At 39.6% G+C, this 14361-nt stretch overlaps 1 protein-coding gene across 1 annotated transcript in view; it reads left to right on the top strand.

Moving 5' to 3' along the window:
- Positions 1 to 13714, top strand: part of PKHD1 (PKHD1 ciliary IPT domain containing fibrocystin/polyductin) — a 593425-nt gene extending 579711 nt beyond the window's left edge. The window contains exon 67 of the mRNA XM_049894022.1: positions 13257 to 13714. Coding sequence (XP_049749979.1) covers positions 13257 to 13714 — 458 coding nt within the window. The remainder of the gene's footprint in view (positions 1 to 13256) is intronic.
- The last annotated feature ends 647 nt before the right edge of the window (positions 13715 to 14361 follow it).

Raw genomic sequence — 14361 nt, 5'->3', positions numbered from 1 at the left:
ACAAACCAATGATCATAGTATTTTCTACTTGAAAAGGAATACCAAACTTACTAGTTCTGAGTGCATGACTAACCAACCAATAGCAGCCGGTTGTTCTGGCTCCAGCTAGGTGACTGAGCTTTTATGTGTGTGTGTATATCAGATTATTTGCCTGTTTGTATTTTTTCCCATGGAGGAAATGAAATATCTATATATATATTTAACATGGCTGATATTTTTCTCAATAAATTAGCCAGCCATACTGGCTCCTGGACTTATATCAAAAGATGGCAAAGGGTGTGGGGCAAGGTGGAAGTAAGAATGTATGTCAAGAATGGAGACAGAGAGAAGGGAACTGGAACTCTTTCTAGATTCCATCTAAAGCTATTTTTATCTTGGTTTTCTAGAAGCCTCTTGTCCATATTATTGCATGGAAATTCAAGACAGATATTTGGAAACTCTTGTCTCTGTAAAGAACAGAATAAGCAGCCGCATTCTTCAGCAGAAGGCTGGAGTGATGTTAATCTTTCTGCTAATCTAATATGGCCATCTACATGAATCTCAGTTGCCCACTTAAATTAACTACATTAAACAGTTCACAATGCCTGGGTGTTTTATTAAGGAACATTTTTTATGTGGTGGCTTATTAATAAATTATCGGGGATGAGACAAAAGGGACAAGGCTTCTGTGGAAGAGTTTAGATTGAAGAGATGGGAACATCAAAGAGGCCATTTTATTAGGACATCCAAGTTAAAAATAGAAAGATGTGTTATCTGAATCCTCCCCTGGGGATCGTAGCGGATTTGTTTCCTTATTGTCTAAGCTTTGTCCAAATCTTAAGAGCATCATTTCCAAGGCAAGCAATAAGGCATCTCCTGCTTTCCTTCGGAAATTATTACCAGCTACAAAACATCTAATTATTGCTAGCTTTAAATAAATTTGGTTTTATTCCATCATTTCCATGGCACTTTAGTTTCCCCTTCCCTTCTGTGTTTTTAAACTTTTGATGTTTGCTGATAAAGTGATTGGCTGTCTTGCTCATCAGCACTTTGCTTTCACTAAGCACTGCCAGAGCACTCAGGTTACTTATCTGATGGAACTGAGCATTACCACTGTCCAGTAGATTCAGGCTGTAAACTCACCGTATTACAGCTTTTACCAAAAATTGCATGCTATAGAGAAGGATGCAAGTGAGTTATGGTGGGGGAAGGAAGAAAAATCTGTATCTCACATTTTATTTTTACCAGGGTTATTGACATGTACAGCCATGTGAGTCATCTTTCAAAAATTCTATCTGTTCACGTCACCGCTACTTATAAGATTTAATGAATTTCCAATGTCAGGAGAGGCAAGAGAATGTGACGGTTAAGAGCATGGAACTTAGGAGTCAGATAGACTTGCTTTGTGGCTTCAAGCAAGTCAGCTCACCTCTCTGTGCCCCTTAGTTTCCTCATCAGAAAAATTGCCATAAAAATACTGACTACACGTAGGGTTGTTATACAGATTAAACAAATTAATATTAGTAAAGAGCACAGAAAAATTCCTGACATATGTGTGCTATTAAAGTGTTATTTATTGTTGTTGCTCTTGTTATTTAAGACTCACAGCCCTCCAAGGTCTGATTCCATCTTACCTTTATAGCCTTCTCTTGGATTTCACCCTTCTGGCCTCTGTTCACCCCACACTAGCTCACTCATCTCTGGCCTTGTCTAACATCTTCCTTCCCTTTTGCTTGTACAGTTTCTTCCAATTGCATTGCTTGTCTTCATCTTTTAAAACCTCCTTAAGCTTTTAAGCATCAGCTGAAATGCCCTTTTCTTCCTAAAGTCTGTCCCAATCCCAACCAAAATGAGAATTTTGCTCATTGGGTTCCAAGAATACTGAATGTGTGTCCATCCATGATTATGGGCCATGTGTACTCTGCTTCTGATCTTTGGAGGTCATTATATAGACGGTTCTCTGTTCCTACAGGCTGGTGGTTTTCATGAGGGGCAATTTTGCCTCCCAGGTAGGGTGACCAGCTCATCCTGGTTTGCCCAGAACTGTCCCAATTTTAAAACTGAATGTCCTGTGTCCTAGAAACTCCATTAATCTCAGGCATACCGGGATGCTTGGTCAGCCGACCTCAGAGGACATTTGGCAATGTCTGGAGATATTTTCTGGAGTTCTGGTGGTGCAGTGGTTAAGAGCTTGGCTGCTAGCCAACAGGCTGGCAGTTTGAATCCACCAGCCACTCCTCGGAAACCCTCGGAGGCAGTTCTACTCTGCCCTACAGGGTCACTATGAGTCAGGGTCGGCTCAATGGCAAAGGGTTCGGTTTTGGATTTGGAGACATTTTTGGTTGTCATAACTTGGGATGGGAGGGTGCTACTGGCATCAGGTGAGCAGAAATAAGGTAATGCTAAGCATCTTACAATGCACAGGACAGTTCTCAACAGCAAAGATTATCCAGCTCAAAATATTAAGAAACCCCGGCAAAAACTGTTACTCGTCTTTGTAACATGTAGGTGAGAGCCTGCTAGAATAACTTAATAAATGCAATTAGATTTTAACTCCCAATAAATATTAAATAAGTATTTCTTTATCTCCTGAAATTTACCTTGAAATTTAGTTAGTATCTTATTAGGCCTTCTCTGTATAGTTACAAAGAGGTAATATCTGGTCTCCTGTCTCTTATCAGCTTCTAATATGGTTGGGACATAAGCGTGGGATGTTTGGGGAAATTAGAGAACAATTTCAGGCAGTACCCAAGTGTAAAGCAATCACAACAGACAATATGTATGCGTATTTGAAGACCGAAAATGGGGGAGAAAGCTAAAGGAGGGAAAGAATATCATTATTTTGGGTTACATGTCTAGCAGCCCTGGTGCCACAGTGGTTAATGTGATCAGCTGCTAACCAAAAGGTTGGCAGTTCGAATCTACCAGCTGCTCGGTGGAAGAAAGATGTGGCAGCCTGCTTTCGTAAAGATTTACAGCCTTGGAAACCCTATGGGGCAGTTCTACTCTGTCTGAAAGGGTCACTAAGAGTTGGAATCGACTTGATGGCAGTGGATTTGGCTTTGGTTTGGGGTTACATGTTTAGCCCCTCTAGCTCCAAAATCATATCACATGGTTGCAAATTCCATTTTTCTAAGGGTTTGGTTGTCCAGTTTGCACAAACTCAGGTTTATAGAAATGCCAGAGAGGTAGTTCTGCTTTGGTCTGTCAAAGGTCAGTTTTCGACCATTTCTCCCCAACTGCTCCCCTTGTGGCCCTAACTTGGTTAATAGGCCACACAACCTCACACAGTCTCCCAGGCTAGGTACCTCAGAGTTATCTTTAAGTCCTTTGCTTCACTTTGCCATTTCATCCCTTGCTTGCCAAGTTTGATCAGTTCTACCTCTGCAATGTCTTTGGGTTTTACCCTCCTCCCTCCCCACGCCATTTTATAGGTGCAGCTCCAGTTCAGACTCCTTACACATATCCACTCCTCCTTCCTCTTTTCCCTCCAAGCCAGTATTCCCCATGCCATAGGTCTCCCAATCTCAAATTGTCCTTCTCTAATGTATCCACACATTCAAAGTCTCCCACTCCTTCCAATCCCAGATCAAACACTTTTACTTCAGGAAACTTTACCAAATCCCTTATCTAGAAGTAGTAGTTCCTTTTACTCGACTACTATAACATTTCTCTCTTGTTCACTTCCATCTTTTATATGTAATATAATAATTTGTGTTCACTCCATTTGGTCCTTTGGTTGGTGTACGTTCTGTATCTTTTCTAATTGCAGTAGCACTTCCACCACAAGGCTTTGTAGATATTAGACCACTGGGAATGATTTTTTGAGTGAATGAGCTCCTCTTCCTGCCACCCCTCCTTTCCAGAGACCTGTAGATTCAGTCAGCTCTTACAGCTGCTGAAAAAAAGACCCCTCACCTCTTCTAAAAGGAATATAGAAGGTCTCTCCAGAGCTCACAGATGAATAACAGAGTAATGACTACACATATTTCGTGTCCTGTAAAAGGGCAAAATATGACTTACTTGCTTCCAGATATGCTTTCTGCTGGCCACTCCAGATTCCTCTCCCAGTTGCCTTGCCCCTACCTTTGTTTCTGCAGATGGCCACGTTGCAGACCTTGGTGCTGCTTCCTCCAAATCATGTACTGATCTTTGTCTGGCCTCTGTCTACTTTTCTTTGTGAAATCCGTGCTCCCAATGTTGGGAATGGAAAACTGACATGTAGAAAACGCTACCTAATAAATACTTGTGACTATGAACATCAACTTCAGAGACTTCTTGTCTCTTTGCAATCCCATTGCCTATATATGGTGTAGTTTGGGAATGTAAAATAAAAAAATAATAATGTCCATTTGACTTTAATAAGTACAAATCTAGGAGAATGGCAGAGAGCGGGGAGGAGAAGGATGGTATCAAGATGTGCTTGATAGCATGGGAAAGGCTAAGAATTAGAAAGTACTGTAAGTTCCCAGAAAAGTAAAACTATATTTGGAAATTATTAATACTGTGTCCAAGTCATACAAAAAAAACTACATGAACATCTCCTAATATAAAAACATGCAGTAAAATACAGTACTTATTCCTTAAGAAAACATAAAAAAAAAAAACAAGGAATAAGAGATGCCTGCTAAATCAGATGAAGAATTCCAATGCTATTTGCAGCCAAGATCCAATATCACGTGTAACAATGGAATATTAGAGGAAGTTCTACTTAAGTGAGGGCAAAGCATATAAACTCATTCTCACCACCATTTTGTAACATATTTTATAATGCCAAGAAATATAGCTGGATATTAAACAAAGAGGATAATGTCGGAGAAAATACATGATGGTTCGCAGGTGATATAAATGTTAGTACCAGGAAGACTTAACTACCCAAGCCTTAATTGCTACAATTAATAAATTACTTGATTAACTTATTCAAATATAATGCCAATCTACAAAAAAAAAAAAAAATCTATGAGGCAGTGGTATCCAGTAAGAAAACATAATGAAATATATAATAGTGACCCAAGGATATGCTGTCTTGGGGCGGGGAGGGGGAAAGAACTACAAAATATACATAGAACTTGTAAAACGAAAAAGACCAAAAAGCTATATTTTCCAAGATAAAGAGAAGACTTGAACACTTAGGGAATTACAACATATTTCTAATAAGATTGACTAGTATTACAAAGGCATCAAAACCAAAAAAAAAAAAACAAAAACAAAACAAACCCACTGGCATAGAGTCGATTCCAATGACCCCATAGGGTTTCTGAGGCTGTAAATCTTTACAAAAGCAGACTGCCACATCTTTCTTCCATGGAGCCATTGGTGGGTTCGAACTACCACCTAGGCTCCCCTACAGAACAAAAAAAAAAAACCGAACCCAGTGCCGTCGAGTCGATTCCGACTCATAGCGACCCTATAGACAGAGTAGAACTGCCCCCTTACACTGATTCCTAAATTAACCTCATGTTAATGTAATTCCAATAATTTTATAAAGTGTGTAACAAGATAAGGTTATCCTAAATTTCATCAGAAAATATAGACCAGTGCTACAAAGCAAATATTATAAAAGAAATGTGATCACATGGGAGTAGGGATGTGTAGCTCTACCCAAGAGAAAATGTTTGTTACCATTCTTAAAGAAAAGTGATTCTGACACAAGAATATTTAGACACAAGAATATGCAGAGACATTAGTGGAACTGAATACAACACCTAGAAATAAACACAGTTAGAAATAGAAATGTAATATATGATAAAAGAGGTAATTGAAATAAAGGGAAACAGAAGGGTAAGTCTATAAATGGAACTGGAAAATTTGACTGTTTAGAGCACTGATCAATCTAAACGCACACTTCAAAAATATGCCAGAGTAATTCCAGATGGATTAGTGAGTTAAATTAGATTTACAAAAATACTTCCATTGATGGAGTATTACATAGCCACTTAAATGGAAACCATTTATGATATAGTGTGAGACTAAAGATGATTTTTCCTTTTTTAGTGTTTCTCTAATTTTCGTTTTCGTACCTTCCTCATATGTCATGTATTCCTTATTAAAAATAAATGATAGTTTTTCACTTAAGGATAAAATAGTCATCTAGACAGGCCACAGTTAATAGTATTTATTAATTATTGCATATATATTCTCCAATGTTTGGAACCCTCGTGGCACAGTGGTTAAGAGCTACAGTGCACTACAACTGTTAACTGAAAGGCTGGCAGTTTGGATCCACCAGCTGCTCTTTGGAAACCCTATGGAGCAGTTCTACTTTGTCCTGTACGGTCTCTATGAGTCGGAATCGACTCAACAGCAATGGATAATATGTGGGCAGTACTATCCAAGCTGCACTGAAGGCATTGACAAAAAACAAGGCTCCAAGAATTGAAGGAATACCAATTGAGATGTTTCAACAAATGGGTACAGTGCTGGAAATACTCACCTGTCCATTCCAAGAAATTTAGAAGACAGCTACCTGGCCAACCGACTGTAAGAGATCTATATTTATGCCTATTCCCAAGAAAGGTGATCCCACCAAATGTGGAAATTATTGGACAATATCCTTAATATCATATGCAAGTAAAATTTTGCTGAAGATCATCCAAAAGCAGCTGCAGCAGGGAACTGCCAGAAATTCAAGCCCAATTCAGCAGAGGATGTGGAACTAGGGATGTCATTGCTGATGTCAGATGGATCCTGGCTGAAAGCAGAGAACATAAGAAAGATGTTTACCTGTGTTTTATTGACTATGCAGAGGCATTCGACTGCGTGGATCATAAAAAAATTATGGATAACATTGTGAAGAATGGGAATTCCAGAACACTTAATTGTGCTCATGAGGAACCTGTACAAAGATCAAGGGGCAGTCGTTCAGAGAGAACAAGGGAATACTACGTGGTTTAAAGTCGGGAAGGGTGTGCATCAGGGTTGTATCCTTTCGCCATATCTATTCAATCTGTATGCTGAGCATATAATCCGAGAAGCTGGACGGAATGAAGAAGAATGGGGCATCAGGATTGGAGGAAGACTCATTAACAACCTGCATTATGGAGATGACACAACCTTGCTTGCTGAAAGTAAAGAGGACTTGAAGTACTTATTAATGAAGACCAAAGACTACAGCCTTCAGTATGGATTACATGTCAACATAAAGAAAACAAATCCTCACAACTGGACCAATAAGCAACATCATGATAAATGGGGAAAAGACTGAATTTGTAAATGATCTCGTTTTACTTGGATCCACAATCAACACCCATGAAAAGAGCAGCCAAGAAATCAAAAGATGCATTGTATTGGGCAAATCTGCTGCAAAGGACCTCTTTAAAGTGTTGAAAAGCGAAGATGTCACCTTGAAGACTAAGGTGTGCCTGACCCAAGCCATGGTGTTTTCAGTTGCTTCCTATGCATGGGAAAGCTGGAAGATGAATAAAGAAGACCGAAGAAGAATAGATGCCTTTGAATTGTGGTATTGGTGAAGAATATTGAATATACTGTGGACCGCCAAAAGAACAAACAAATCTGTCTTGGAAGAAGTACAACCAGAATGCTCCTTCAAAGCAAGAATAGCGAGACTGTGTCTCACATATTTTAGACATGTTGTCAGGAAGGATCGGTCCCTGGAGGATATTATGCTTAGTAAAGTAGAGGATCAGAGAAAAAGAGGAAGGCCCTCAATGAGATGGATTGACAGAGTGGCTGCAACAATGGGGTTAAGCGTAACGATTGTGAGGAATGCACGGGACTGGGCAGTGTTTCATTCTGTTGTACATGGGGTCACTATGAGTCAGAACTGACTCGATGGCACCTAACAACAACTACCACCCTTATTGACAAATGAGAAACCAAGGCGGAATAATATTCTTTATGTTGACTGACCTACCATCCATCTCTCTGCTTCAGACCCTACGTAGGCTCAAAAGTCAAGGCAATTATATTGGGCCTCCTGTATTGAATCTGGCGACCTTAGTAGCGAAAAGGTTAAATTCTTGGCTCCTAACCCAAAGGTTGATGGTTCAGATCTACCCAGAGGTACCTCAGAAGAAAGGTCTAGGGATCTATTTCCAAAAGGTCCCAGTCATTGAAAATCCTATGGAGCACATTTCTACTCTGATACACATTGGGTTGCCATGAGTTGCAATTGACTCGAAGGCAACTAGGTTAGATTTTGGTTCGGTACTGAATTCAGGTCTTCTGATAATGCAGGACTTGGAGACTTGACTGGGAAAATATAAACAGTGGGGTGAAGTGGGGGGATGAAGGGCAGGATTAATTATCAGTGGCGCTATTGCCAAAAAACCAGTGACTAGTATTCGCACAAATTAAAAGGTCACAGGCATAGCATTTATTTGTTGCCCAAGAAAGTTTTGAAAGCCAAAAGAAGTCAATGATAGCTAGAAAAGCTACAGTTGACTGTGGCTAAATCCAGAAAGAAACCAGTTAAGCCCGCCTCTTTGTAAAGAAGAGATGTATGGTCTCTATATTTTAACACATTCTTCCTAAAATTAGGTCAAATCCACCTATGGTTGTTTGATTCCTCCTCCCTCTAAGAGACAGGGAGGAGCAGTTTGAAATCCCACCTTTCCATCTTAATGGGGACTCATCATCAAGGAAGCATGCCAGTTCAGATGTTTTGATACTTACTATCCTTCCTTCCCTAAAACCCAAACATTCAGCTGAATGCCTTAGGACACATATCTGTTATAAATTCATTTTTTATCTAATTTGTCTGAGATCTAAGCTTCCTGTGGAGGTCCGAGATCAAAGGATTTGATTCTTTCTGATGTCGGCACTGACATATAATGTGTGCTGACTTAGTTCTGTCTATAACCTCACAGTGGGAGGCAGCCAGCCTTCCTGGGCACCTTTACGCAGTGAACTTTCATTTCAGCTAGGGAGTCTGTCAGGTATGTTGCTGATTGGAGTGGCCATGTAAATAATTCATGGGGAGATTCTTAAATGTTGTTGGGTCTGCAAAGGCAAGCTACCCCTGTTAGCCTTTTATGAATAGACACAGACTTTTGAAGAACAAGATGGAATAGATTTCAAATGATGGTCTCTTAAAAATAGGATAACAATGTCTTCAATGAATTAAAAATAAGTGACTTGCAGTGTCTGATTCCTTGTATAGGAGGTGGTATGGGTTTTACCAAGGGATACAATTCAAAGCCTTTTTTTCCTTAAGTTTGCTTCTACCTGACAATTTACCATTCATCATCTTTGGTTATTTGCTGATCCTGATAAACTGTGTCTTTTCCTCCTAGTGGTGTTATAATTATGGTGATGATACTATGCTTAGTATTTGGCATAGGACTGGGCGTAACGAGGGGACAAGGTTGAGGCATAAAAAATTTCCGTTTCTGAAAGAACTCAGAGTCTTAAGAGAAGACAAGACTGTCTCACAAGGAAAGGTGACCAATAATAGAAGTAGCTGCACAGGCCAAGTGAGAAACCCCAGTCCACAAGTAGAGGCATAAATCAATGTAGTCTGAGCTGTCAAGAAACACTTCCAGAAGGGGTCACAGATTCCACAGGGAATATAGGTAACCTGAAAATTCTCGTAGTTCTAAGCAAGAGAATTGTTTATGTGGTCATGGCAGATACACGTTAGGCAAAAATACTGTGGAAAAGGAGAGAGAAAATATGAATACCATGGGTTTAACAGAATATTGATTAATGCATCATGGAAACAATAGAAGCCACATGATTACTTTATCTCATTTTACTGTTCCAAATCAAAAGCACATTATGTATATTTATATATATATTTATATTATGCTGTTACCTTCGCTCTTCTTCATCTCATTTCCCATTTATTGTTGGGTTAAATTGAAGGAGGAAATTGGTATACTCTACCCTAATGTTGTCTCTTACAGTATGATATAGATGAGATTACTGTCTCTTAACAAAAACCAAGACAGCTCTCAATAAACTGAGAGAGGAGCATAATACACAGGTTAATAAATTTGCATTTTCATTGTATATAAAAGAGGGTTAACGAATTTAGTGGAAAAAGTATGAGAAAACCAGGGATGGAAATTGTACATGACAGTATTGCCACCTCCCTTACAGTGGGCTGGTTAGAGCAGTTCTCAACCTTTCTCCATCGTAAGTCACATGAAGGATGACATTCGAATGCCTAATATACTTCTGTATATGTGTCCAATCAAACGTGCATGTATCCAACTGAACGTTCTTCTCAACTCTACATCTCAGTTGTTAAAATTACCCAGTATTGAGTGGTGCTTAGAAGACAGATTCTGGAGCCAAAATTTTTGAATTCTGTAAAGTGAGTATACTCTGCCACTATTTTCTGCATGGTCTTAAGGAAGTTACTTAATCTCTCCGTGCCTCATTTCTAAAAATTGAGCCTCCCCCCTAAACCAAACTAAAACCAAACCCATTGCTGTCAAGTTGCATCTGACTCATAGCAACCCTAGAGGACAGAGTAGAACTTCCCCATAGGGTTTCCAAGGAGCAGCTGGTGGATTCGAACCGCTGACCTTTTAGTTAGCAGCTGAGCTCTTAACCACTGCACCACCAGGGCTCACTAAAAGAGGGGTAATAATAGCACTTACATCCAAGGGTTATTGTAAGGATTAAATGATAATTTAGAATGGTGCCTGACATGTGGTAATTGCTATGATTGCTACATGTGTTATTTTAAATTATTAACCTTGTCAACCCTGGTGGCATAGTGGTTAAGAGCTACGGCTGCTAACCAAAAGGTCAGCAGTTCAAATCCACCAGGCACTCCTTGGAAACCCTGTAGGGCAGTTCTGTTCTGTCCCATGAGACAAAATTGACTCAAAGGCAACGAGTTTGGTTTTTGGTTTGGTCTCCTCAAAGAATACATATTGGAATATAAATGAATAAGGGTTTCACTAATACAGGAATAATCTTGAATTTTCTTTTATGTATTAATAAAACCTATCATGTGATGAAATCATTTAAAAATTGAATTATGATACTTATTGTTAAAAAAATTTTTTTTTATTGTTTATAACAAATAAATTGATACCCTCAACACACAATGTGTTATCCATCTGAGTTAGGGAATAGTTTTTGAAGGTGGTAAGATACTTTGCAAAATGAGTAAAAGAAAGGAGAGAGCTATGAAAGCCAGGAGAAAACATTATTTCAGACCTAAGGTGTGTTCTTAGGTAATTCTTAAGGGTGGTATAATTAGGGGAAAGAATTAAATATTCAGGCTTAGAGTAGGCTGCAGCTAGCAGATAAAGAACTATAACATATATAAAATATTTTAAAGAAATTGTATTTGGATATTCAGCAAGAAGAATTTTAAAATACTGGAGTCAGAAAGAGTACACATTAAAAAAATGCTTTAATATTCAAGGCTATTCAAAGCCAACATTTATTTACACTAACTTCTATGAAATATTCCTATGTTTGGTCCTTTTGTTTCTTCCTCCAGTTATCATCAGCTTTATCATCACACATCATCATCATCAATGCCATCAGAACAATAGGACATAAGTACACAACAGCTGGTTTTTATAAGGTCCTTCATAGTGGTTTTTATTTTTTTTTCATAGTTGACAAGGCACCTTGACATGTAGTAGATCATTGGCTCTCATAGAAACCTTATGAGATAGCAAAGCAAGCTATCCCATTTTACTAATAAGAAAACTGCAATTCAAAGATGAAATTACATTTTCTAGTAAACCCAGTTAGACATTCAATAGTTTAGTTAGCAGCCAAGCATATTAACAGTGTGTACCACACAGGGGTATCTCTCTCTGTTGATATTCATGTTTCTTATAAAATCAAAGATTTTATAAATTTGACATAAAACTGTAAGTATTAGATAAGAATTGTTTTTAGAGCTCATTTGACCACATTTCTGAATATAGGAATGAGCTGGCCCCCTTGATAAGGCCTGACCATGGTCTTGTTTTCATACTTCAGCAGTGTGTTGCACTGAAAATCCTTGTTATCAACATCATAGAAGCATTTTTTCTGGAGAGCACTATTATGAAACTTTCATCAGACACTTTATTACAAAGTGGGCAAATTTACTTTGTCTGCAAAAATAGAAAGATCTGTCTCCAAATGTGTTTTCTGGTGAGGCTGTTTTGCTGGGATGATGTAGAAACTGGCATGATTCTCTCTGACACTATGCCCTGCATAGCAGTGCCATCCCCACCACTTTCCCAGTCTTCTGGGGTTCCCTAGGTCTGTGCCTCTCTCTTTGGCTCTTCACCACACTCTACCTCTCAGGGTCCTCTAATTGTTTTATGTGTTCTACATCTCACTTCCCCTTACAGAGGGCACACCCCAAAGGGCAGGGAGAGTGCATGCTCCCAGTATTGTCAGCGTCACATCCCAAGGGCACATCTGCCTCCAGGCTCTCCTGCTCAGCAGGTGTACCTGCAGGAGAGCCCCAATAGCACCTAACTCACCAGAAGTCAATAGAAATATGCAAGAAATGGTTAGGAAAAGAAGCCAAACAAGATCTGGAATGCCCAGTCAGTGACTGGTGCATAGCAACATGAACATATTTTTAACAAATGTTCAAATTATTCCTTTATCTATGACCTCATCTCCAACCATTCTCTATTTCTCTTGCTTACTGTTCCTCAGCCACACTCTTCTTCTTTGTGTTTCTCAATTCTCTTTAATTTCTGCTTCAGTGCCTTTGCCCCAGCTATTCCTTCTGCCCCAAGGCTCTTACCCAAGCTATTTTTCATGGCTGACTTCTACTCGTTATTCAAATCTCAACTCAAATATCATCTCCTCAGAAAAGCCTTCTATAGAAGAATTCTGGCCAACATCACCCTCTTTTATCTTCATCAACATTTATCCCTTGTATTCTCTTTTTTGTTTAGTTGTGGCTCCAGCTCCATACGAGTATAGGCCTTGTCTGTCTTGTTCGTTACTGTGTTCCCTGTGGTAGAAGAGGATCTGGCACATAGTAGATGCTCAATAAACATTTGTTCTATAAATAAGTTGATTATCCACCTGAATAAACATCTTAAACGAATTAATCACCAAATACTGAAGACTGGTAAAGGGCAAGCTCCTTCTTAACCTAGCAAGACTCCAAACCTGTGAGTTTTCACCATGGGCATTGGATTATGCATCTTTTCAGGAAAAATATACTTCCAAAGATAGTTGGAAAGCTGTAAGGTTATACAACTCAATCTTTAATTATTTGGCAACATCTTTTCAGGAATACACATTTAATATTTTGCATTTTTCTAAATATACAAAATGTGTAATCCATTGGTGGCAAACTAAATTTATTTCTTCTCCCACTTCTTCAGATTTGAGGATGAAGGTCATGCTGGGCAAGCCGAACCCCCAGCTCCCTCACCAGTCACTGAATGGAGTGTCCAGAAGGAAGATTACCCCCCGTGCTGCCCGGGAGGAGGGCAGCAGCCAAGAAGAGGCCACTGTGTCTGCTCCTGGTATTGTCAGCATCACATCCCAGGGACACGCCTGCCCTCCAGGCTCTCCCGCTCAGCAGGTGTACCTGCAGGAGACCAGAAAGTGGAAGGAGGCCCAGGAGCAGTTGCTTAGATACCAGCTGGCAGGACAAGATCAGCGGATGATGCTCTGCCCAGACCTGAGACAAGAGAGACAGCATTTGCAGGGTCAGAGTTGGCTGAGTAAGGACAGTGGCAGTGTGAGACTTTCCCAAGAGAAGAAATCCTCCTGTGGTGCCAGTGAGGCATTTGGCTTTCATTCAGTACATCCAGAGGCTATTCAGGAACAGCTGTGATTAGGGAATGGTATAGGCATTTGTCTAGTAGGCTAGAAGTTCAGATTCAGGGTGTCAGCTCCAGGCGAAGGCTTTCTCTGTCTGTCAACTCTGGAGGAAGGTCCTTGTCATCAGTCTTCCCCTGGACTAGGAGCTTCTCTGTGCAGAACCCCCAGGTCCAAAGGATGTGCTCTGCTCCTGGTGCTGCTTTCTTGGTAGCATGAGGTTCCCCTGTCTTTCTGCTCATTTCTGTCTATTATATCTCAATAGAGATTGGCTTAAGACACAGCCCAGTCTTATAGATTGAGTCCTGCCTCATTAACATGTCACCTATCCCACTTCATTAATATCATAGAGGTAGGATTTACAACATATGGGAAAATCACATCAGATGACAAAATGGTAGACAATCACACAGTACTGGGAATCATGGCCTAGCCAAACTGATGCATGTATTTTTGGGGGACATATTTAAATCCATGACACTCTGGATTTCTTTTTCAACTTAAAAATGGAATAATATCGTATAAATGCTTGAAGACTGAAAATGTCTGCTATGTCTTTTGTGTCTATCACTAATCCTAGTCCAATGACAGGCAAATAACAGGTTCTCAAATGCTTCAATTTTTGCTTTTTTAAAACTTATCTAGTTATCTTTTGGAGTCCTG

The sequence above is a fragment of the Elephas maximus genome, chromosome 1, assembly GCF_024166365.1.
Source record: "Elephas maximus indicus isolate mEleMax1 chromosome 1, mEleMax1 primary haplotype, whole genome shotgun sequence".
Taxonomy (NCBI): Eukaryota; Metazoa; Chordata; class Mammalia; order Proboscidea; family Elephantidae; genus Elephas; species Elephas maximus.
This window is presented reverse-complemented; position numbering and strand designations above follow the sequence as displayed.